Source organism: Vitis vinifera, chromosome 1, assembly GCF_030704535.1.
Source record: "Vitis vinifera cultivar Pinot Noir 40024 chromosome 1, ASM3070453v1".
NCBI classification, from domain to species: domain Eukaryota; kingdom Viridiplantae; phylum Streptophyta; class Magnoliopsida; order Vitales; family Vitaceae; genus Vitis; species Vitis vinifera.
This window is the reverse complement of record NC_081805.1, coordinates 2,500,444-2,525,886: the sequence shown is the minus strand read 5'-3', so window position 1 is coordinate 2,525,886 and position 25,443 is coordinate 2,500,444. Positions and strand designations below refer to the sequence as shown.

Below are 25,443 nucleotides of genomic sequence, written 5' to 3'. Positions count from 1 at the left end.
GGAAGCAGTCTTATCATTTACCCTAGGTTTAGGTTTAGGTGTAGGTTTAGCCATGACAAAGAGAAATCTAAGTGATCGCCCTCCACCATTTATGAAAGGCGAAACTGGGAATGATGTGTTCTTACTTCTATAGAAGGTCAGTCATGAATGAAGTCCTATTTTTCAACCAATCACAGTTGTATCATTGTCTTCTTCAGAACAGTCAGTTTCCAAAACGAACAGTCAGTTTCCAAAACAAACAATCATCGCCACAAATCAGTCACTCATTGCCAATGTATGATTTAGATCAAAACAAGGGGAAATCTACAGACAACAGTGGACCCACTTGAATGTGGAGATGTGGGTCATTTTCACTTGTTCAACCAATCATGAGACACACACACAATCAAACTACCAGCTATAAGATGATTGTAACAGAGAGAATAAACATGGTTCCAGGGTTCTGATTCAACTCACCGGGAAGGGCATCCAACTTGCAGAAGTGTACCTCTGAATTACGCCGGTTGCTTCGTTGCCATATTTGGAAAATGAAGTCCACAAGCAAAGACCATGAGCCCCATAAAACAATGGAAACAGTAACTGTGATATTGATGTTGACGCGGTACCAATAAGAGTGGGGGGAGAAAAAATAAAAGGAAAACGACAAAGAAAGAGACTGTTCAGGAGAAGGAAATCACGGAGGTGGACTGTTAAAGCGACAAACGCGGAAAAGAGAGGAAGGGAGTGCAGCGAAACATGAGAGGGAATGGGAGACAGAGAGGGAGGCACAAGAAACCCAGATCCTAAGGGAGTGAATAATAATGATGGCCTGGTACCAGTGAAAATAATAATAATAATAAATGAGAGAGAACTGGCTAATCTGTCTCTCTTTCTACAAGGTTAGTTACTTGGATTTGCTTGTTTTGACTCACTTGCGTGATAGGGTTGCAGTGTTAGGTGGTATAGTCTATAGAGAGTACGAAGATCTGGTGTTAAATACACAGAGGGTGGAATCGGTGGATGAATCTAGCGATGCAGTATATTAAAATGAGAAATCCAGTGCAGAAGCAAAAGTGAGGGAGAGGGAGGACATGGATATCTAAAGAAATCCCAAACAGGGGACACAACAATCTCTAGCGTAATGTAGGGTAATTGTTATCCCCACTTCTTATCATCTCTCTCTTCTGCTCTGCTTTGCTTTGCTTTGCTTCGCTTTGCTTTCTCTCTTTTTTCAATCTCTGAAGATGAAAGACCCGAATTTCAGTCTCTTTTGTACCGTACGTACTCTACAGTCTCCAGTCTCCACTGCAGACCGTCCCCCTCTCTGCATGGTTTACGCTTTTCACACTCACCGTTATTTATTCTATATACATAATTACGTTTTAACTCTGGAGCATACATGTTGATTAGATTAAAATATAAGAAACCAGCCCCATTCTTTTATCTTATGATCAGTTAATTGTGTGACAGGGTCGACTGTGGAAATTGTTTATATAAATGACTAATACATGGGGAGCTAGCCCTTTCTGAACTGTCCTTGTGAGTTGCAGAGAAAAGAGGATCTCAGCGGGCATATTTTGGGATTTAGAATAAACCCTTGTATTCTCAGTCACAATAACCCCCCCTTTTTCTTTCTTTCCAGGTGGGGAACCAGCTCCTGTTCCATGCGTTTGATGCATGCAGCTCCATTGTGTATCTGTTTGGATTAAGACTCCAAAACATCCTACTTCCAGGGATCAAAGTTATATCGCTGCAAAAACGAAAAGCAGGAAGAAACTCGGACAGCAAAAAAATGGGTAAAAAAACTTTTATTTTATCCAGAAAATCGTCGAGATGACAAGATCGAACGGCCAGCGTGTAGTATCGTCGAAAATGTCAAAATATAACAAAAAAATCAGATAATTATATTCTTTTTTTTTATCGCTTTATATATTTTATGTTAGAAAACTAAAAAAATAGAGAGATTGAAATCAAATAATAATAATAAATATTTTAATATCTGATAAAAGGTAAGCTTTAAGTGAAAATTAATTTGAGAAGATAAATTATAAACACAAATTTCATTCATTTTAATAATTTAAATAAAATAAAACTAATAACAAAAAATAGTCAAAGAAATTTTTTTAATGGAAGTTGTAGAATCGACTTTGAAATAAAATTTCATCCTATCATTATTTTATTTAATTAATTTAGATATTGTTTCCCATCTTTTTTTCAAGTACATCTGAAAATTGATTTTGAATAATTTTTTTTAAAAAATATTATAGTTGAATTAAAATAGTTTCTGATTTATATATTATTATGGAAATTTCTTGATGAAAAAAATGATTCTTTTGTTATTTAAAAAAAAAAACAAACCTATCAAACAGTCTAAAAAATTATCATAATTTAATTAAAACTTTACATAATATTTTAAAATGATATAATTTTTCCTCTTTAAAGGTGATAATTAATTATGTTCCATTATGATTAATTTTACATAATGATAAGCATTGTTTTCTTTTATTTCAACATTAACCATACAAATATGTTTTGGATTATTTTTTTCAATTCTATAATAATAATAATAATAGTAGTAATAGTAATAATTTTCATTTTCATTTATTCAATTAAAAATTAGTTTGGATAATTCTTCTCTTTTAATTATTATTAAAAGAAATTTTTTGATAAAAGAAAATTGATTTGGAGAATGATTATTTAAAAATAAAAAATTATAGATTAAAATAAAATAAATAAAAAATATAATTGTTTTGAATTAATTTGTTTTTTCCAAATCCAAATTTTAAACAATAATTTTTCTTAAATTTGTATTCAATTCCCATAATAATAATATACTATTGTTTTGTGTTTGTGAACTTTTTTGGCCCTAAAATGCACTTATCATCTTACTTACCATGCTCGCATCCCATCATTATTTTATTTAATTATAATATTTATCTTTTTTCGAAAACAACCTAAAAATTGATTTAAATAATATTTCTCTAATAAGTTATCATAATTTAATTAAAATAATTTTAACTAAAGGAGTTAAATATTATTATAGAAATTTCTAGATAAAAAAATAAATGGTTCATTTTTTTTTCTTTTAAAAATGCAAACTTATTAAACAACCTAAAAAAATTATCATAATTTAATTAAAAAAGTATTTGTAAACCCTCCTCCATTTTGTCCTCAAGTGCTTTGATCATAATTAATGCCCAGATCATATTTGATACTCCTCATTTTATGCCCTTTTTAGTATGTGTGTATGATCGATCTACCCCCTCATTTTATGCCCTTTTTGGTATGTGTGTGAGATCTCCCTCATCGGCCACTCGGGTTTTGTCAAATGTTCCTTTAGGCTGGTTTTGTTTAAAAAACTAGTTTACTTCATTCAATATACACTTTCAAAATATGACTTGACTAATTATTTTTTTCGAAATTTGGTTACTATTATTTGGAGAGTGTAATTCTTTACCTTTTGGATCAAATATTGACAACGGAAACATTAAATAAGGAACTGCCTACAGCCATCTTTTATTGCAGTTCTCACTGTTTAAAAGTAGTTACGGACAGAAGCCAATACACTATTATATTTATATACCACACCCAAGTTCAGTATTGGATTCACCCACATTTACTGAACAATAGTTTACAGAAGGGCAGGTGAGGGGAAAAAATAAAAAAGAGAACCCAGGAGTAAAATAATCCTCAATTATGGCTATCCCTATATGTATATAAGCTCCACAGCCAATTTGAACAAGGAAAATACGGGCAGCCTTTAAAATCTCATCTGAAGAAATACAGCTGTTTGAAGACTTTCTTAACAATTGCTACCTAGAGGTGTCTTGAAGCCACTGACATCCCCCTACTCTGGCTCGAAGATACGGAGCTCTTTAACCATGACGACGGTTTAAATCCTCTTGTCAGTAACTCAGATGCTGTGCCTGCCTTGATTTTCCTTCTCTTTGATCCTAGTTCCAAACGTTTCTTATCAGACAGTGAAGACCCAGATGACCCAGGGAAGATTGAAGCAGCATTAATTAATGCTCGCTTCTCCTTCCTGTTCCTCTCAAACTTGGAAGAGAACTTCATGCGTGCTGCAATAGCTGCATCTTCTTCGGTTGCTGGTAGCAATCGAATGCCAAGCCCAAGTTTCTTCGAGACAAACTCCTCTTCAGCAACTCTCTTCTTTTGGTTCTGAAATAACAGAAATTTTTTAAAAAATCTTGCAGAAGAGAAAAGAAGATAAGAACCAAAAATTAGCTCGATAGCATACTCTAAGTTGAGCCCGGAGAGCCTTGTTAAGGGAATAGTCATCTGAATGCCTAGCATCAGATACCCGCTGGAGGCGAACTAGAACTGGCTCAGCTTCTTTCTTCTTCTGCAAATCCTCTCCCTCATGTTCAAGACGGTAAAATGGATCTGCAAGCTTGCCTCTTTCTGGAAAACAAAGAATTAAATTAAGCTGTTGGCATTTTAATCCAAACAGTAAGAAATAAGAAGCTTTTCAGACATCCCGTAGAGAATGAATGGAGTGAATGAATAAGTCCATCACGTTTCACATTAGTTTGTGAAATACTAGTAGGTGATCTAACAATGAGATGCCATAATCAAGAAAATAATGCTTGCCTATCAAAAAATAATAATAATAATCAAGAAAATAATGCATAAAGAAAATATTTTATTATTTGCCCCAGAGTCCTTATTATCCTAATATTCCCTTTATTATATACTCCAGATTTGCTACGTGTGTGCCAACACACAAACCATACAACAAAATGGACCACGTTAATACCAACCTTCATCTGCGGGGAGTGCAAAGGTTTCAGCATCCTCAATGTCAAACTCCTCCGTTTTCCGTTGAGCCCCACTGATAATCACATACTCGCAGTTTTTTGGATCAGTCTGAATAACAATCTCATGTTTGCAGCATGCAGACTTCATGGTAAAGCTCCATATCTGGAGGAGAAATAGCCAAACACAAACAGGAGTAAGCACCCATTGACTAGCATAAAAATACATAACTAATTAGTTTGAGCTCAGAGACATATTTCAGTAGTATACAAATATAGGACACAAATGTAGGATAGCATAACCCCAGCATGACAATCAAATTAATCCTTACTGTTCGAGGATATCAAGATATAAAACCAGTATCAGTGATAACACAGCAGCACATAAATAAGTGTACAACTTTACAAAATGTTCATCATATGTAGAAATGGGCAGAGACATGACAACCTATAAACTAGATTATTACCATACAACCAAAGAAGAAAAAGATTCAACAAGTCATAACCTTAATATTCAACTTGGAAACAATATAAAGGCTCTCCTCTGCATGCAAATTAACTATATGATAAATGCATTTCGATACCCATTCTCAAAATCATGCAATACTATTTTTATGCAATATGATTACAAATACACGGCTTAGATGGGAAACATTTGACATAGCCTGATAAAATATTTCGCCCTCCCTGGCCCACACTTCAAAACCATGCAACAACCTATTTCCTAAACATTCAATTAGGTCACTCTCACCCTTCCCAATAATTCTACATGAAAGAGGCAGTTATGAATCTGGAATCAGTTTGCATAGGATACCTTAGTAGAATAATAATTTCCAACTTGCTTTTTCTCTGCATTGAACCGCACACCCTTTGCAATCATAGAATTGCATCCACCACACCATATATTGAAAGGCATCTCAAACCTGAAAGAAAGGTAATGATGTCAACCAATTATAGTAATTAATGGTTGGCTGAAGAACCTTCACCATTTTACACAAATACACTTATATGTTGAATCTATAAAGCAAATAATAGAACATTTTATATCTACTAATTAAGATCAACTCCTAAAATTAAGATCAGTATCTTATTGGAGACTTGTATTATAAATCGCTACAATGGGAAGCACTATAACACCCTACATTAAAACATCTTTCTAATACAGCAAATTTCCTTTTGCAGCTTTTCTTTAAGCTTGTGAACATCTTAAACACTTAATGTAGTTATAGAATCACAAATTTCTTTGTCAAAATTGATAATGTCCTTTCGTGGTTCTTATGTGCTGTATGCAGAGTCTTATGTACAGAATGTTTTCTAACTAAAAATGAATTCTATATTTCCATTAGCACTTTCTTTTTTATTTTTTGTAAATTCCATTGCTTTTTTTTTATTTTTATGAGTAAATAGCAATATGTTAAAATAAGGAAAGGCACTCCAAGAAAACAAAGTAGGCCAAAGAGCACCTCAAAAAGAAACAGGGTACCAACAAAAACAGAGCCCCCTCAAAAAGAAACAGGAGACCAACTTTTTCATTGCTTGAAGTTGAGTTGATTAAGCATTGATACTACCATTGATGTGCATGTTAGAATGCAACCACATAATGTGAATCAATACTCACTACCTAATTGATATACTCCCCTTACGAGAAGATTCAGTCAAATGGCTTAATTTGTGTAACAAATAAGATCTAATAAACAAAAACCATGCTTGTCTGAGCAAGAATTAAATTAAGGCACTTATGTGACTAATGAATTATTCAAATATCACTTTAAAAGCAACAGAAACTAATGATTTACTTTCACCAACATTGATCATCAGCTCCCTAAAACCAAACCCCAAATAATTTTTCTATATTTCAAGTGTCCATTATTCTCTTTAAAAAGGTTTAACCCAAGGAATGGCTTTTTAACAAGTGGAACAGGCACCTTTTCTTTCCCATGTCCAATTGCTGGATGTGAACACCAAGTTCCAGCACCTAAGCACTTAAGCACTCTCTTACTTCCCATTATAGCACAAATACTTTTAGAGAAGTAAGTAAACGTATGAATTATATTTCATACAATGATGAAAAAACTATTTGGAGGTATGATCAAATACTCAACAAAATGCATGTGAGTCAGTACCTTATAATTAAGATGCCCTGGTCTATTTTTCTTGCTCGCTCCCTCAAAGCATGTTGACCATGAAACTTGTTCAAAGAACCCTGAAAAGAATGTGATGTGAGAATCCAAAATACAAATGTCTCATAAACCGATTCAACAAGAGCCTTTATAGCCTTTATAGGATCATGTAAACATACCTGATTCGGTGTCCATTCTGGCGGGTAGTAAAAATTGTCTGCTCTAGCAGCTGCAAGTGACGACTGCAAAAAAATACAAATTAAAATTTAGCATCTTAAATAAATGTAAAAAAAAAAGTCTTACAAAGAACTTACTACTGGAAATAGCAAAATAGCATAATTAATTATGGACATATCATCATAGCTGCATATTGTATAGCACATTAACTATTGGATCTAAACAGAGTTTGCCCCTACAGAAACTGATCTTAAAGTTATAGTGTGTGGCCCAGCTAAAAATCCCAAATAATAAATAAATAAATTCTCCATTGCTTAAGGTGCCCTGCTGCATGCCACTAGACCAGCATCCCTCACTGAACCTACACCAATAAAAATGCTTTTGGAGGATTGGGATGATTTTGCTAAAATGGGCTTTCCATTCCAGAAGATTAATCAAATATATTCTGGCCAACCAAACAACTGATTCAACCCTGGTTATCATAATTTTTGTGAGTAAAAAGTATAAAACCAATACATGAGATACTGTATGCTTTTCCATTTATCGTATATAAAATCACTACATAAAATACTATTTATTTTTCTATTTCTCATAATTCCATTTAAAGAGGTCTTGGCGGCTTTCCTATTTTTCCTATGGCTTTTTGGCAGTTCAATTGGGATTTTGTGAAGAGGTGTTAGATCTCTTTAAGGACTTTCATGAAAAGGGCGGGTCGATTCGTTGAGAATTTGAATGCAACTTTCTTTGTTTTAATTCCTATGAAAGGGAGACCTAAAGACCTTAAGGGCTTCAGGCCCATCAGTTTGGTGGGTGGTCTCCACAAGTTGTTGGCTAAAGTCTTAGCCAATAGAATTAAGAAGGTGGTGGATAAGGTGGTATCCAATTCTCACAATGCTTTCGTAGAGGGAAGACAAATTTTGGATAATGCTCATTGCCAATGAGGCCATTGACTCCTCGTTGAAGAGCATTGAATGTGGCTTGCTATGTAAATCAATATTGAGAAGGCTCATGATCATGTTAATTAGGATTTTCTACTTTCAATCCTAAAAAAGATAGGTTTTGGGGAGAAGTGGATAATTTGGATAAAATGGTGTATCTCTTTAGGTTTTCGGTTCTTGTTAATGGTGCTCCAGTGGACTCCATTCAAAGCTCTAGGGGACTAAGACAGGGAGATCCTCTTTTGCCCTATTTGTCTGTGATTGTTATGGAGGCTCTTAGTTGTTTGCTTAGGGACCTAAGATTAGAAGTTTTTTGCCAGGTTGGAGGGTGACTGGCAGAGGTGGAGGAGTGGAAATTTCCTATCTTTTGTTTGTCAATGATACGTTAGTTTTGTGCAAATTGACTCAAGATCAGTTGACTTATCTTAGTTGGTAGCTTATGTGATTTGAGACCATTTCGAGCATAACATTAACTTGGAAAAAAGAGAGTTAATTCCAATGGGAAGGGTGGAAAATTTAGAAAAGCTAGCCTTTGAGTTTGGATGCAAGGTAGGAACACTTTCATCGTCTTACTTGGGTCTTCCTTTAGGTGCTACTTTCAAGTACGTTGCGGTTTGGGATGGAGTAGAGGAGAGGTTTTGAAAAAAGCTAGTTATGTAGAAAATGCAGTATTTATCTAAGGGTGGGAGGATTACCCTAATCTGAAGCACATTATCTAGCATGCCCATCTATTTCATGTCTTTGTTCTGCATTCCAAGGATAGTCAAATGAAGTTGGAATAGATTCAAAGGGATTTCCTTTGAGCGATAGTTTGTGCAGATAAGAGTAAGGGTGGATTGGGGTTAAGGAATCTTGCAAAGCTTAATAAAGCTCTTCTAGGAAAATGGAGTTGGTGGTTTGCTAAGGATAGGGGGGCTTCATGAAAGCAAGATATAAGTGGTAAGTACGTGGTAGAAGATGGAGGAAGGCGCTCCAAGGAGGTGAGAGAAAGTTATGGGGTAGGGTTATGAAAAGTCATCAGAAAGGATTGGGATCTTTTAACTAGTAGAGTTGCTTTCTCAATTGGTAGTGGGTGAAGGGTGCAATTTTGGAAGGACAAGTTGTGTGGTGATGAAGTACTATGTACCACTTTACCTTCTCTTTATGTCATTGTTGATTTTAAGGAGGATTGGGTGAAAAATGTTTGGCACTCGACAGTTGAAGGGAATTATTGGGCCCATCGTTTTTCTAGGCTCCTAAATGATTGGGATTTGGACTTGATAGAACATTTTCTTTTGAGTTTTCAAATGAGGAGTGTGTACAGGGAAAAGGAAAATAAAGTGATTTGGATAAGGTCAAATAGTGGGAAGTTCTCTGTTAAAGTCCTGCACTCAACTTTAGAGTTAGAAAGTATAATGTCATTTTCTACTAGTGTGATTTGGAACTCTTGGGTTTCAAAGGTGACTTTTACGCTTGGGATGCAACTTAGGCAAAGGTGTTAACTTTGGATCATTTAGAAAGGCGGGGGTGGTATTTGGCAAATAGATGTTTCATTTGTCTTATGGAGAAAAAGTCCATTGATCACATTTTTATCCACTACGTCATGACAGGAGTTTTATGGAATCTTTTGTTCTTCCTGTTTAGTGAGCTTTAGGTGCTTTCGTGTTCAATCACTCTTTTAGGATGACATAGGTCTTTTGTGGGAAAAAAAAGCAAAAAAAGGCTAGGCAGGCAGCTCTGCTGTGATTATTTTGGACAATTTGGAAATAAAGAAATAGAAGATCTTTTGAGAATGAAGAACAATCCATTCAAGGACTAAAACACTCTTTCATTTGTAATCCATGGGCTTGGTCTAGGTTGTTTTTAGATTTTTGTCCTTCTGCAGTAGATTTTGTGGACTAGTTGGGTTCCTTCTAAAGGGGGGCGTAGTTTTTTGTTGGTCCCTCTGTTTTAGTTTGTGCTTTTAAGCGTTTGTTGTATACTTCATGTGTACTTCGGAGCACTGTTTTAATGCTTTTTGTCTATAATACACTCTTGTTTTACTCATCAAAAAAAAATTCTATTTAAAAAGGTAAATTGACTTATATTTGTATTAAGATTTAGTTACTTTTAGATATGTAAGAGTTTCATTAGTTTTTTGGAAGATTAGTCTATCTTATGTCGTATGGCTTGTTGCAACGCAAGAAAGAAATGGAGTAGAGGAGGCAGCAACAACTCTTTGTGAGCCTCAGATGGCAAGGCCAAACAGGTACTTCTGTGAATGAGAAATCTTTGGGCATGGTAATCCTTCTTAAAAGGATAATGAACCGTCATTATGCATGCTATTTCAGATGGTGATAAAAAGGATGTCATGAAACAATGGATGGAGAATAGATTGGAAAAACAAACTGGACAAGGTAAGCCATATTTATTTTTCCTATTCAACATGAGGGTGAAAAACCAAAGATCCTTTAGGTAGATTTTTAGAGCAAAAAAAAACAAAAGTTGTGATGATAACCAGATGCATTATTCTTATTTTTCTTATTATTAGTTTTTTTTTTATGGGTGATGATAACCAGATACATATAGAAACCATCTCAAAGGAGATACCACTTGTTCTCTTGGCAAAGTAACATTGAATTAATCAACCAGTTCCAACATTTTAATCAATTGTCTAACAGGTTTCTTAATCCATGGTTTTCATTTTTCTGACTTATTTTTGTTGAAGGGGTAATAAAACTGTATCTTCCAAACCATCATCAGTTTATCCGCTACCTTCATTACGATCAAAATCATATAATCAGGAAAAATATTCAGAAAAATAAATTTGAAGAAAAAAAAAGGCTCAAGTTCAATGTAAACTAATGATGAAACCTAATTAGTAACAATTATTACCAGGAAAATCTTCTAAACTAACAAGAAACCCTAATTGCAGAAAACAAGACATACGATCTTCTAACCAGGTTTCTTAATCCACAGCATTCATTTGTCTGACTAATTTTGTTGAAGTGGTATAAAGAACAAGACCTACGACATATTACAGCAATTTATGTATAATGACAGGAGAAGAATGTTCAATTATTTTGCGCATAGAAAACAATACATCAATTCTAAAAGCGCCGACAGAGAAGATGAAATTGATTCAAAATAAAAACCTAGTTAATTTATTATTTTTTTATTATAAAGAAAACTATAAAATCGACAAGATTATGCACCGATCCTTCGCCTGTTTATTCGTTATGAATCTTATGATAAAAACCATGTCTTCAGGAAAAAGATTTCAGAAAAATAAATAAAAATAAAAATAAAAATTTTTAAAAGGCTCGTGTTCACTGCAAACTGATGATGAAACCCTAAATCGTAACAATTATTACCAGGAAAATCTTCTAAACGAACAGGAAACCCTAATTTCAGAGGAAAAAAAAGGAGCAGGAAAAACCCTAATTTAGGGGGGAAAAAAAACATAGATATTCAAATTTCAATTACCATGTTGTCTTCTTCGTTCTTTCCAAGATTTGATGCTCTCGATTCGGTTCGCGCTGAATGAGAATGAGGAAGAAACCCTGTATATCACCTCTGATCTATACCACCTAGAGGTGTTAAACAGAATTTCTCAAAAATGCCCTTAATCAATTGAACAACCCAGTAGAAATAGCCCTAGCCCACACCCCAAAAAGCCCAAAAACCATCAAAAGCCCAATAAGACAGTCGAGAGGAAGCCCAAATACCATTTAAATTGCCATAGCCTATCAAAGCCCAAAATCTAAAACCCACACCAGCCCACACGAGCTCAAAAAACTTACCTCTAACTATTTTAGAAAGATACGCCACATAATCAAGGATGAAATGAGACGGTTCAAGACGGGTCACCCCGTCCCAATCCATTCCATTTATTTATATCTATTCCCATCCTTACCCCAAAAATAACAATAATAAATAAAGCGAGAGTTGGATAAGGGCAATTATAGGAAATTTTCATACTCGTCCACCTTCCTCTGTTTAATTTTTTTCAATATTTTTATTTTTAAAATTTTAAAATTTATTAAAATAAATATAATTTATAAATAAAAAATATTATAAGTATTTATAATATATTTTAATGAAAAGTAAAATTTTATTTATGTTTAAAAAGTTGAAAATTTTAAAAAAAAAATTATATTCAAATATTAACCAATTATTTCATAAATACTATAGATTAAAACAAATACACTCTACATGGCCTTTTAAACATAAGGAGGTTCGCAACCTTAGGACGCTATCTCTTGTGGGACTATGATTGGTTGGGGCATAGAAAAATTGTTTTGTGAAGCATAAATAAATTAATAAATAAGGAAGGAAACAAAAAAAAAAAAAAAAGGGCCTATACTACACTGGCCCATCCAAATAGTCATTTCTTTTAAACCTACTTTTGGGTGGGCGATCCATTGCACCCAATAAATAAAGAATCAAACAAATTTTAAATTTTCATAATATTTCAAGTTGTTAATGTTGGCATTGAGCAATTGAGCAATTGAGGAATGTATATGATTAAGAATTAGTAGTATGAATGAAGTATTAAAAAACATTATTACACCAAGATGAAAGAAAATTAAGGAACAAGCAGTCAATACATTGCTTTGTGCAACATTTATCCAAACAGTCCATACATTGCTTTGTCCATAGAAAAGGTAGAGTGGATATTCCCCACCCCTTTTAAATTTAGTTGCAATTCACTCAAAACCACCATGGATGGAGCTTCCTTTATGGAAAAGAGTGTGCCATTCTTTTACTATTTAACAATACTTTTCCATTATATCAATTCATCACAGAAAATCAAACATATATAATTCAAGGTTTGACAAATCTCATACAATGACCCATTCTCTTCCTTGATTTCTAAGGATGTCTCATTGGGGAAAGGGTCGAATGCCCCTCTCTCTTTCTCTCTCTTTCTCTCCTTTTCTCGCATTGACACATTAAATTAGCATAAAAAATATGCTCACAAGACTCACATAGACGCAACACGAACACCGATTCATCCCTCTTTCTATTCTACTACAAATCTTATATTGCCCATTAGATTCAAGCTGTCAAGCCTTCTTACATTGTCCATCTTATACTAAACCCTCTCCCCTTCCTCAGCTCCTCCTCATTTCATGCTCCATGCTTCCTCTTCTCACCATTCTCCTTCTCCTCCTCTACCATGGCCTTGAAGAGGATTTCCCATCTACTCTTTGTTCTTCTCTGGCTTTCTATCCTCTTGTTATTTCTTCATGAATACTACAATGTCAAGCCCAGAAGCATAAGCTACTACTCATCATCATCAGTCTCTCGCCAACCTCCCATCAGCAGAAAGGTTCTCTCCAGCAAATTTGACTTCACCCCATTCCAGAAACAGCGCCACCGCCACCGCCACCACCACAGCCACCGCCACGGCCGCTCACCGAACATGCAGGTGCAACCGGAGCCAGCTGGAACCGAGATCGACCCGCGTTACGGCGTCGAGAAGCGGCTCGTCCCGACTGGCCCCAACCCATTGCACCATTGAAGAAGAAGGATATACATGATGGGAGGTGGAAGAAAATTTGAAAATGGTTAGTGAGAGAGGTTTCATATTTACTTGTATGATTACATTTCTTTTTCTTCTTCTGTCCAAGAAACCTTTATTCATATCATATGGATCATATATGTGGTATGATCTTGTGAGTGTGAGCTTGTAAATGAATATTGTTTCCATAACAAAGAAAAATTAAGGAGGGGAATATATCGGATTTCAGGCTTTAATTAATTAAGTGAATGGTAATTCACTTTCTAATTCCTTAATCCTTAATAATACACTTGTGATTAATTAATCAGAATGATAATTGAGAATTATTAGGTGGTAATCTTTTGTGGGACTTTTTACTTTGAAAGGAACATGAGTAGTTGTGACGGCACGGCATATGTATATTAAGATGCACACCATAATAAATATATTTATCAATGAGAGAGAGTTTGGTTAATATGGAAGTCTTTGGTTTCTTTGAAGAATGAAATTCAGTGTGTTCATGGGTTTGGTGTCATCTGCCACCTCTATGGTCCCACTCATGACTCACCCATGGAATCAATCATCTTCCTTTTCTTCTTCCCTCTTCCTCTTCCTCTTCCTCATCACCCCCCACCGGAAATTAATCCATTTCTTTTTCTCTATTTGAACTTTGATTTGTTTTAGACATTAAATGCAGGGTGTTTACCAAATGAGCTGTTTTTCTGAGCTTGTGTGTCACTTACGTTATGGATTACATTATAATATGGCCATTGACTTGGATATATAATAAAGTTTTTGGGGTTCAAATGTAGATGGATTGAGTAACGTAAAAAGCACAGCCTCTTTTTCAGCCCTCTTAATTGGGTTTTGTGACTGCCTTGAGGGTGCATTGACCCCTTTTTCAGCCCTCTCTGAATTGGGTTTTTCAAATGTGAAGTTGTGAATAGTGACTGACAATGGTGATCAGATTTCCCAAAATTCGATCTACCAGAAATATTGCCCATCTTTAAAGAAAATTTCACATCACTGGGATCTCGACCGAAACGCATAAAATAAACAGAGTGACCTGACAACCAGCCAAACATTATGAATTAGATTAGAGAAAGAGTATATCAGCGGAGTCGTTTCATGGTTTCTCTGCTTAATTCCAGCCTTGGATCACAGATAACCAAGAGGTTGCCCTCTTGTGAATTACATCACGCTTGCAGGTGGGCCATGGTTCATCATTTCTTCAGGAGTCGAGGAGAATGGATCCCCACTACATACCCTTGATTTTTTTAGTACAATTATTTGTCATGATTTCACAGCATCAATCATGGAAATCCATTCACTCAAACCACAAATCAGAATGCAGATCAAATTGTGACACTGCAGTTGAGTAGAGGAGGAGGAGTAGTAGCTGGGGGCTCATTTCAACCAACCTGAATTTAAACATCAGTTACATCCATAATGGTTGGATGATCTAGGATAATCTAATATTTACGCCACTAAATCATATAATCACTTTGGATTAGTTTGAGGGGCAAGGATTAATTAAGGGAAATTGATCGCTAATCCAACCCGCAATTATAGTGACCATGACCCACCCTGTCCCTGTCCATGAGATGGGTTATCATAGTCTGATGCACCACAATTATGGTTGCTGCATAATGTGTTTCATATCATCCTGAGTGTGAACCAAGACAGGAAATGTCCCTTTTCTGCCGTACTAAGACGGGGATTTGCCGACTTCTCTATTTGATGCTTTAATTTACCGGTTTCTCGATTATTTTTGCTTAGTCAACTACGCGTTTCCAAGCTAGGAAAGCAACATGTTGAGTATATCCCTGGGAAATATCAGCTAAGTTGTTGTCATACTTTATAGAGGTAAACGCTTTACAAAGATGCTCATCTTTTAGTGTGTTAAACAATTGAGAAAGAGTCAGAGTTATCAACCTTCTAATAATGGGATCAGTGGAAAAGATGAAAGATACCTAACAAATTCCAATCAGAAAATTGAATGTGAAAATTGAGTTCAATATTTGCTTGAAAGGTGTTTTCCCCCATGATGATTTGGTGAAAGGACATGGCACCTTACAGGAAGTGCATGTTGAAAAGGCAAAATCTTGGAAAATTTAAACCATTTGCATGATGAACTCACAGAAATTAGCCCCTTTTTTGGCTTTGTTGAATTCAAAACAAGTTCTAGTGGAGCATTAACACAAAATGAATTTGCTTGTTGAAATCAAAGAAGCTGAATCGTGCTTCGACAGATACAGCTTCAACACGTACGAGTCGAGCTTTCGCACTTTAAAAAAAATGAAACGAGTCATCTACAAATGAATTATGAACATTATCCATGACATCAATTCAGCCTCCAGCTGAATACATTAAAATTACCTAATGGAAAAGGGGTCAATGCTTAAAAGGAAATAGTACTGGAAATCATGATGATTTCATCATTATGAGAACTTGGATCACATCCTTTGGATTATCAACAGAGTAATCAAGAGGGTCCTTTCTCACTAATTTGTGGGGTTTGTGATCATTGCATCAGGGTTTGTTTCTGTGCCTTATTTTGGAATTTTACTAATTGCATAGGAGGACAGACACCATCACAATTCACTTCACAGCCATGGAGTTCAATCAATGAGCAAGATGACTACTGCTCTGATCTTAATACATGACTCGCAATCAGCCAACGTGGTGATCAACACTATATGGGAAAATTCAAAGAAAGGAGGTAGGCCCGAGAGAGAAGAGGAAAACACCCAAGTTGCAGCCTGCAAATCAGTCAACCTCGAATAAGAAAATAAAGAAACAGAAATTGGTGACCCATACATGGCATTCATCTTGGCATGTCTTCCTCACAGGCTTAACGTTGACTCAACTACTCCTTATAATACTGCAAACACAAAGATAATTGGCATTCATGATCTGGACCATCCATGGATGAAAAAAATATATATATCAGCTAAGAAGAATATGTATCAACATCTGAGGGAAATTACTTGGATTCAGCTCTCATTAATAAAGGCGGTTTTTCTACAAGTTGAAATTACAACTCTCTCCTAACCAACCAAAGCTTCATTAGATTGAGCTCAGGGTCATATTAGTTAATTGCAGAGAAAAAGTGAGCCTTCCTCCTCTCAACCTCCACCAGCTGCCAACCTATAAACACATGAGACCACTAGATATATAAGTATCTTTGTTCTTGAGGGCTTCTATCCCTAACCTTGCGTTTTCAGGCAACCATTGTATAGAAATGGTCCCAATATTAAACTCTGGTAATCATTTGGGATATGTGCTGATAGGATTTGGCTTGTTCCTCTCAGCAACTGCTATAGTAGCTTTGTGTGCCAAACATGCAGGCTTTGTTTCAAGAAAGTGCAACAAAACCAGTAATCCAAAACTGGTCCCTAAATCACCATTAGCTTCCCCCAAGGAGCTCCTCACAAGTATCAGCAACAAGGCTGTCCCATTCATCTACAAGAAAAAGGGAGGTGATGAAGCTGGAGCTGAAACTGGGGCCTGCAGAGTGGAGGAAGGAACCGGGGAAGGTGGCTTGTGGCAGAAGTCAATCTTGATGGGTGAGAGGTGCCAGCACCCAGAATTTTCAGGTGTAATCTTTTATGATGGTTATGGAAATCAAGTCTCTGAGCCTCCAAGGACACCTAGGGCCAGCCCCTTGCCAAGTTTTTCTTATCCAATGGCTAAAGGTGCAAGCTAGGGGGCACTTCTTTGTGTACTATATGATCTCAACAATCAATAGGAAAGTACTCCATAGTTTTCAATTTTTTGTCCCTACACCATGATTATGCTCCATTTGATTGCAGATAAGCAACAAGAACAGAAATAAGAACTTTTAAAGATGGGTGTTGCTCTTAAAATTTCAATTTTTCATTTGTTTAAATTCCTCTATGTTTCTTGGCAAATCCTACTCTGTTTCCCAACCAATTAGACCTCCATTCTTGAGTTTCAGGAAGGATTGGACTCAACTTCAGTGCAGTGACTGCAGCACAGAAAGGTGGGTCACTTCCTTTCACCAATTTCTGTACAAAGAAATGATTCAAAGTACCCATATGCTTTTCTAATGGAATGATGAGAACATCTGCTATTCCCCAATTTACCATGATGTCAAAAGAATGTGAATGATCAACTTCACTGCATTGGAAACAACAAAAACAGCTCCAGCTGTGCCACTACTCAATGGATGAAAAAGCTGGGTGCACCCCCACACCCCACACCCCCCACCCCCCTTTCTTGATGACAGTAGGAGTTTCTGGTTTTTGGGTATATCCAAGAGCCAGAAAGCTAGGCAAACACGCCCTTATCCTTTGTTTGCATTGAACCCCGCCCTATTTTCTATGGTAACAAAACCCACACAAAATTTAATCAACACATAAACAAGCCATGCATCATGCTTTTGCCTATTCAACGATACTTTCTGGCATTAACACTGTGTTTGGTTTGGGTTTTTTTTTTTTCAACTGTTCACTTTCTTTTCCTTTTGTTGCATTCATCATCATCAAATCAATTTTTTAATCTTTAATATTTTTTAATAATAAAATCTTCTCAAATTTTTATTTCAAACTAAATTTGCTGCCATCCTTGAAGTATTTTCTCATCAATAAATGATGATATTTCACTCATTTATATTTGCATTAAATCTTTAAGTTCAACATGAGAAAGAATTCATAAACATCAAGGCGTTATCTGGGCATCGTCTTCGAGAGAAGCTCTCGGTGAAATAGACATATCTGTGGAGATGCAAATTACATGTCTCAACCTATGAAAACCGTGGGATTGGTTTGCACTCAGGGGTTCCTTTTAGCACTCTTGAGAAAGTGAAGATGAATAGTCAGGCCGCAGGGAATCAAGAGATCTTTGTTAGTGTTGACTTGGGTCTCAGGAGACGGAATAAGGTGGCTAGAAGGATGGTTTGGATCTATGTACCCGGGTAGAGATGATTTGTCTCCAAAATCTACAGCACATGAATATGACAATTTTGTCCATCTTACATAACCAGAACTCCTGATCCGGTAGAATCAACCGTTTGGATGATGTGGGATCATTCTCATTCCAATTGGTATTTCATAAACTCTAAAAATGATGTGGGATCATTTTAATTAATTTGATTTATATAAAATATTTTATTTGAGATTTAATTTTTAAAATTTTATTACAAATAATTTTTATTTATTAACATTAATTTATTTAAATAATTAAAATTATTAATAATTTATCATATCAAATTAATTTTAATTTATAAAATATTATGATTTCATTAATTTTTTATATTGTTGCAAGGCAGAGCCAAGAGCAAGAGGGCCATTTCTTGTCTTATGAAATGGGATCCAAGAGTCAAGCAGCAAATTGGCTTTGGCCATTTGTGATCCTTGTTGGTCACTTGGCAAAATGAGCAACTTAATGATCCAGTCCGACAAAAAGAAACAGGGAAAGCCATCTACTACGTTTGGAACAGAAGAGACAGGAGTGAATTAGACCTGACCTGAACTAAATCCTTATTTTTTCATTCCATTACCAATTAACTCCACCATGGTGCCTGAGGGATTAATAATGCCTGTAATGAACTGCCTAGAATCCAGAACCGCATCTGCAACAACAGTTCAACAGCCTTTCTCCATTAGCTCCTTCAGAGCTTCAGGAGCTCATCTCGAATTTATGCTTGTTGATTCTGACGAGCCATATCATAAGTTGCATGGAGACCAACAAGAAAGTAGTAAATTAGCATTACTGCACTGCAAATGAAGAACCTCAAGAATGCCTGATAACCCAGTGATCCTATGAGAAACAGGTTCATCCCAATTGACAGTGATGGCAACCAGGGGACAAGTGGAACACCCCAGACATTTGTAACTCGCTGCTTTGGAAGCAACCCCATCCCCAAAGTTCCGAGAAACCACAAAAATGCTCCCACTGCATATCCAACCCATTCTGTCGTGTTTGAATTCCAAAGCACTGCTATTCCAATCGATGATCCAATGATAACAATTAAACAAGCCAGAAATTTGACCAAATCACGCTTCGCAGTGGTATCCTTCACATAATATCGCCTCACGAGCAGTGCAACAGCGACCAACATAAAGATTAAGAGTGTACTGAATGAAAAAATACTAGACAAGACATCCAAACTAGAGAAAAGAGCGATCGTAGCACCGGGTATGGCCATGAGTAGAGTTGCATTTATGGGGGTTCCGGTCCGTGGGTGAACGAGGGCAAACCAGGGGGGAATCATATGAGCTCTTGCGATCTGAGTCATGTATCGAGCTTGCCCTAGGCCTCCAATTAGCATGCTCGTGGTCATGCCCTTGAGGGCGCATATGCTAACAAGATACTTAGCCCATGTCATGCCAATTTTTTCAAACACAACCGAATAAGCAGCATTTGCATCTACCTCGTTGTATTTTTGCATCATGGAAAGGACCAAGGCCATCAAGCAATAAACAACAGTGATCATTGACATCGAACCAACCAAACCCAGTGGTATGTCTCTGGTGGGATTCTTGGTTTCTTCAGCCATGGTCGCAACCATGTCGAAACCGGTATAGGACCAGTACACAACTGCCGCAGCCCTGAAAACCCCTCTTGCACCATACGGAAAGAAGGGGACCAAATTTGAAGTCTTGCCACGAATGAACCCAATTACAATAATAAACAAAATTACCATAAAACTCAACACAGAACTGATCCAGTTCAAAATAGATGTCCTCCTAGTCCCGCTCATGGCTATACCGTCTGCAATTAACAAAACAACTGCTGCTATTGGGTCCAATAGATTGAAACCATCTGCAAAATAACTCACCCGAATTCTCAAAAAATCGGTGTCTGTATTGATCATACTGGCAAAGTAGGAGGACCAAGACCGAGCCAGACCAGCAGCACCAACAATTGCCTCCAAGAGAATGTTCCCGGCCGCGATAAATGCAACAAAGTCGCCTAATTCTACTCTAAGATAAGAGAAAGACCCCCCTGCAACGGGTATTTCAACTGCGAACTCGGTGTAACAAAGCACGGAAAGCAATGCAGAGAAACCCGAAACAGCATATGATAATATAATGGCGGGTCCGGCATCGTAACGAGTTTCCTGCCCAGTGATCACAAATATGCCAGATCCAACAACTGAGCCGAAGCTCATCCAGACCAAGTCCCACCAGGTGAGGCACTTTTTCATGGCGTTTTCACTCTCCTGGAAAAGAAGCATCTCATTTGCAACGGAGGATCGGTTCAGAAGACGGTCCTTGAGCCTGAAACATGTATGGGAAAGAGCAGTTTTGTATGAAGCCAAGTTCTGGAAAGACTCTTCTGGAAAGAAGTCTTGTTTACTCCATCTCCAATAGCTTCTTGTGGGTTTGTGATTTTGGGTCTGCTCGGCCATGGTGGTGGAGATTGGAGAAGAGAAGTGAGGAGAGATAGGAACGGGTGTCGGCGATGAGAGGTGAGATTAATGAAAATGAAACATAGGGAAAAGAGGAAGTGGGATTGGTTGGCCCCTTGACTGGCCCCTTGACTTGCGGGTTAAGTGATGTGTTGACAACCAAATCCTAGATGTAGCCGTAATTGAATGGCCTAGCTGTAATTGCGTGCTTTGAGGAATAATCCATCGTCATCAGTCATCACATCATAATTTGATATCGCAATTATTTACCATCAAATATATAGTTGAGATGCATCACTTGAAAGCATAAATCTGTAATCAATCATACCATCAGATAACCAAGTAGTTTAGGTACTAATGTCACTCACTCTTAACTATTTCAACCAGCTGCAAAGACGCAACTGCATAATACCACACGAAGGCGAAGAACCAGGTGAAGGGTGGACTCCTTTTATATGTCGTAATCAGCCAGAGTCCTTTTGCAAAAATACAACGAGGTAGATACAAATGTTGCTTATTCGGTTGTGTTTAAAAGACTTGGCAAGAAATGGGTTAAGTATCTTGTTAGTATATGCGTTCTTATTGACATATGCATATTATCAGAGGTCCACGATATGGTATTAGAACTTGATTTAATGAGAAGTCCTCGATATGGTATATTGACATGAGCATATTCTCGGAGGTCTTGGGTATGGTTTTAGAATTTGATTTAATGGGAAGTCTTCGATATGGTATTAGAATTTGATTTGATATGAGGTCCTGTCAATTTTTTTGCAATTTGCACTTCCCCAATTCAAATTTTGTATGTATTCAATATTCAACCAAAATTTATAAGTTTTCCAATCTCATCCATCCTAAGAAAAGAAACAAAAAGATAAAAAATGAAAGTTCTAACGAATCACATGATGAATACGGGAGATGGGTATATGTTTTGGAAAATCGTACGAGAGGCCCTCTGGCGACTACAACATAGTGGGGAGAGCGCGTGGATAAAACTCAGTGAAGCTGGGTTTCTGGGGAAATGGCTTCTTCACCTTTGTTGCTATCGTCAGCATTGTCACGAAACCCTAATTCCGGATTATCTATCCGAAGAAGACGGCATGGAGCTCTGGCCACGACAGCATCGTCGGAGGAAGATCATTCCACCAAATTGGTCACTTTTTTGGGCAAAGGTGGTTCCGGCAAGACCACTTCCGCCATCTTCGCGGCTCAGGTGATTCTCCTCTCAATTTCTTCCCTTTTCTCGCATTTTGAGTTTTTGGGATTTTTACAAGAGAAGTAACGGTTGTATATATCTGAGTGGGATTTTTTTATTTTTTTTTGTGTGATTTGGAGTTGAAAACACTTTAGTTGAGCTGGTGCTGTCTACCAGCAGATTCGGATCCAAAACTTAATCCAGCCGCATTTCTGGGGGAAATTCTGCGCTGGGTGTGGGGATATGTAATTATTGGATGGAAATTCTTTACTTAATTGTGAGGAAAATGCAACCATTTGATGGATTATCTTTGTCATTTTTATTTGGTGACGCTGAAATTGTTTGGGCTCCATTTGGATCCTGAAAAAGACCAGAGAAAAAGAGAAAGGAAAAGGGAAATGCTGGATACTGTTTGAGAAAGGAATATGTTGTTAAGCAATTTTTTAGTATTTTCATTTTCTCTCCTGAAATATGTGAGATCCAAGCGCAGCCTTCATGTTTTAAATCAGTGTTCTAACGTATCTTCTCTCCTGTGTGTGTGTTTAGCATTATGCCATGACAGGGTTTAATACATGCTTGGTGATACATTCCCAAGACCCAACTGCGGAATATCTTCTGAACTGTAAGATTGGAACTTCTCCCATAATCTGCAACAATAACCTTTCGGCTGTTAGGTTGGAAACCACTAAAGTGTGTTTTTTTCCTTCTTTGTATTTTGCCTTATGCTCTATCTTGACTTGAACTGAAGTAGTAAGCTCAAGAAGATCTATTCTTGATCATGCAGATGCTTCTTGAACCACTACATCTGCTGAAGAAAGCAGATGCAGAACTTAATATCACCCAAGGGGTTCTCGAAGGGGTGGGTATGTAATAGATACATAGGTCTCTTGATCTTAATTATCTGGTTGAATGTCATCTGTAAGGGATAGTGGGCTGAGTGTTTCACTTTCATCTGTGAAGGAATTTCTTATGCATTTGTCTTCATTATGTAGTAGGTGGTGGGAGAAGAGCTTGGAGTGCTTCCTGGGATGGATTCTGTGTTTACATTGCTCGCACTTGAGAGGCTGGTGGGATTCTTAGGGAATTTGGGTCGAAGAAATCTCCGAAAAGATAAATATGACATAATCATATATGATGGTATTAACACTGAGGAAACCCTACGCATGATAGGTGTAACCAGTAGAGCAAGGTTGGGGAACTGTCTCTTTTTCTCTTTCTCTCACTTGGTGATTTTTATGCAATCGCATGACTCTACACAGATTGTACTTGAAATATCTGCGCAACATGGCTGAGAGAACTGATATTGGAAGGTTGGCTGGTCCTTCACTCTTGAGGCTTGTTGATGAAGCCATGAGTTTAAGCACCAGGGGATCCAATCTCAATGGGAAAATGAGTTCCGAAATATGGGACATACTGGAGCGTGCTCTTGAGGTGTGGCTCCCATTTCTTTTATAATTTTACTGGGGTTAATGTAGCTCAAATTAGATTTTGCAATGGTTACATGCTTTGCAGAGAGGATCTTCTGCTTTTGGAGAACCACGTGAGTTTGGCTGCTACCTTGTGGTGGACCCAAACAATCCAGCATCAGTGAGCTCTGCATTACGATACTGGGGTTGTGCAATTCAAGCTGGTGCACAGGTTTCTGGTGCATTTGGCACGGCTTCTCCACATTCTGATGTTGAATCAGAGGAAATAGTCAAGAACTTTTCACCCTTGCCTTTTGCTTTGTGCCCACATGTCCCAATGGGTTCCCTGCCTGATTGGAATGCAATCATATCAAGCAATCCCAGTGAAGACGCACGAAATCTTCTTTCTGCACCAGCAAGCAGCAGCAGCAATGTTATGGAGCCAGTTAAGTTTGATCCATCCAAGAAATCAGTCAGCCTTCTCATGCCAGGTTTTGACAAGTCAGAGATCAAGCTATACCAAGTAAGTCTATATCTTTCCATGTTTTCACCTATCAAGCTATATAAAGTTGATGCCATTTTGAGGATGATTAATTATTCTTCAACATTATTGTAATTGCAGTATAGGGGAGGATCTGAATTGCTGGTGGAAGCAGGGGACCAGAGACGTGTCATTCGTCTGCCACCAGAAATTCAAGGAAAGGTTGGAGGTGCCAAATTTGCAGACAGAAAACTTGTCATCACAATGCGATAGTTTAGTTTCAAATTTTTTTTCTCTTGCTATAGAGGTCAAAGCAAGTAAGCACTGCAAATTATTGTTAACTGATAGTATGGTTACCATAGGAATTCAAGAAGATACAGAAAGACCCTATTATTCATGGCTAGTACCTACCTATCCTCCAAACTGCTCACACTGAGATTTGAGTCATCCTTTAATCAAACTAGGTTTGAGATGGAAAATGTAGGGGAAAATTATCAGATATTGATATGTCAAAACACCTGATTTCATATGGAGGAAGGAAAGGTAATGAGAGGTCAAAGAAGGGTAAAGCTGGAGGGATTCCAAAAGAAGATTGTTACTGGTAGAATACTTTTGACCACACAATGTGAGAGGGGTCAAAGTTGCTTACAATCTTTTGGCTTTAAATGGGAGGAATGCAATTTATAAGTTTGAATTTGATAAATTTTCATCCATTGTTCTTTTTTCTTCACTACACTGATAATTCTAAACTACATAGATTTTCAGTCATTCCTTATTATTTGTTCTTTTCATCCCTGTTTCTTTTTTTTTAATCCAAAATTAATAATCCAAACCTAGCCTAAAGGGAGAAACCATTAGACCTCTACTTTTGAACCCTGTTCCTCCAGCTAGATGCACTGAAAAAAAAAAAAAAAAGGCATCCCAATTTAACTTGGCAGATGGAACCTTAAATATAATCATGTAGCGTTTTATTTGCTCAGCACTGAAGGGTTTTGTTCCCCAAATCTAAGAACCTGTGCCTCTGCACCCAAACAAACTGGAACTTCCAGTTTCTCTTTCTCCCAAGGCTGGACAGAAGTCTCTTTCTTTGTTCTTGATGCAAACATATTTTCTTCTATTGGCAAAGAAAATTTATTAGACGAGCCTTAACAAAAAAGGGGGGCAACCCATATACACGACTATAAAGGGACAGAGTGGGAAAACACACACACCAGGCCCCAGAACACTGAGGAGTCCCCAGCCAGTTTATGCAATCAAACAAGGATAAGCTGTTAGCATCTTTCATCTGAAAGCATAGTAGGAAAATGGTTGAAACAAGGGAGGCTGTAAGAGAATGAACCACTCCACCACCCTTCAAAAGTTATTACAGAAAACAACAAAACCCACAAACTCCTTGCTTTCCCTAGAAATCCCACATATTCTTGATGCATATATTGTCTTGAATATTCCGCAGGCAATAACTCAAGCTAGAATAATTTGATTCTTTAGCATAACATTGTGCTTTCATTACGATTTCAAGATTTCTATTCA

At 37.0% G+C, this 25,443-nt stretch overlaps 5 protein-coding genes across 6 annotated transcripts; 3 read left to right on the top strand and 2 right to left on the bottom strand.

Annotated features, from left to right (window-relative positions):
* Positions 1-3,466: 3,466 nt before the first annotated feature.
* Positions 3,467-11,569, bottom strand: LOC100254193 (uncharacterized). Its single transcript, XM_002281265.5, has 7 exons — positions 11,434-11,569; positions 7,054-7,116; positions 6,878-6,957; positions 5,569-5,677; positions 4,761-4,920; positions 4,238-4,401; positions 3,467-4,158 (listed from the first exon to the last, which is right to left on the bottom strand). Exons 1-7 carry the CDS (start codon positions 11,434-11,436, stop codon positions 3,796-3,798), a joined length of 942 nt encoding a protein of 313 aa, XP_002281301.1. The 5' UTR covers positions 11,437-11,569; the 3' UTR covers positions 3,467-3,795.
* Positions 11,570-13,021: 1,452 nt separating this feature from the next.
* LOC104878841 (CLAVATA3/ESR (CLE)-related protein 12) lies at positions 13,022-13,718 on the top strand. The gene has a single exon (XM_010649700.3). It carries the CDS (start codon positions 13,130-13,132, stop codon positions 13,472-13,474), a length of 345 nt encoding a protein of 114 aa, XP_010648002.1. The 5' UTR covers positions 13,022-13,129; the 3' UTR covers positions 13,475-13,718.
* A 2,979-nt stretch (positions 13,719-16,697) lies between these two features.
* On the top strand, positions 16,698-17,162 carry LOC100852498 (uncharacterized). The gene has a single exon (XM_003631180.4). The coding sequence runs from the start codon at positions 16,698-16,700 to the stop codon at positions 17,160-17,162; it is 465 nt and encodes a 154-aa protein (XP_003631228.1).
* Positions 17,163-18,796: 1,634 nt separating this feature from the next.
* Positions 18,797-20,968, bottom strand: LOC100249149 (cationic amino acid transporter 8, vacuolar). The gene has a single exon (XM_002278570.5). It carries the CDS (start codon positions 20,829-20,831, stop codon positions 19,116-19,118), a length of 1,716 nt encoding a protein of 571 aa, XP_002278606.1. The 5' UTR covers positions 20,832-20,968; the 3' UTR covers positions 18,797-19,115.
* A 176-nt stretch (positions 20,969-21,144) lies between these two features.
* LOC100254250 (uncharacterized protein At1g26090, chloroplastic) lies at positions 21,145-24,316 on the top strand. 2 transcript variants are annotated; one of them, XM_010649725.3, is made up of 7 exons: positions 21,145-22,044; positions 22,573-22,716; positions 22,811-22,885; positions 23,022-23,215; positions 23,286-23,457; positions 23,539-23,955; positions 24,055-24,316. In XM_010649725.3, exons 1-7 carry the CDS (start codon positions 21,853-21,855, stop codon positions 24,184-24,186), a joined length of 1,326 nt encoding a protein of 441 aa, XP_010648027.1. In that variant the 5' UTR covers positions 21,145-21,852; the 3' UTR covers positions 24,187-24,316. The 2 variants fall into 2 exon arrangements, with proteins under 2 accessions (XP_010648027.1, XP_019072729.1); XM_019217184.2 differs by lacking the exons at positions 22,573-22,716; positions 22,811-22,885 and having other exon boundaries at positions 21,156-22,044.
* The last annotated feature ends 1,127 nt before the right edge of the window (positions 24,317-25,443 follow it).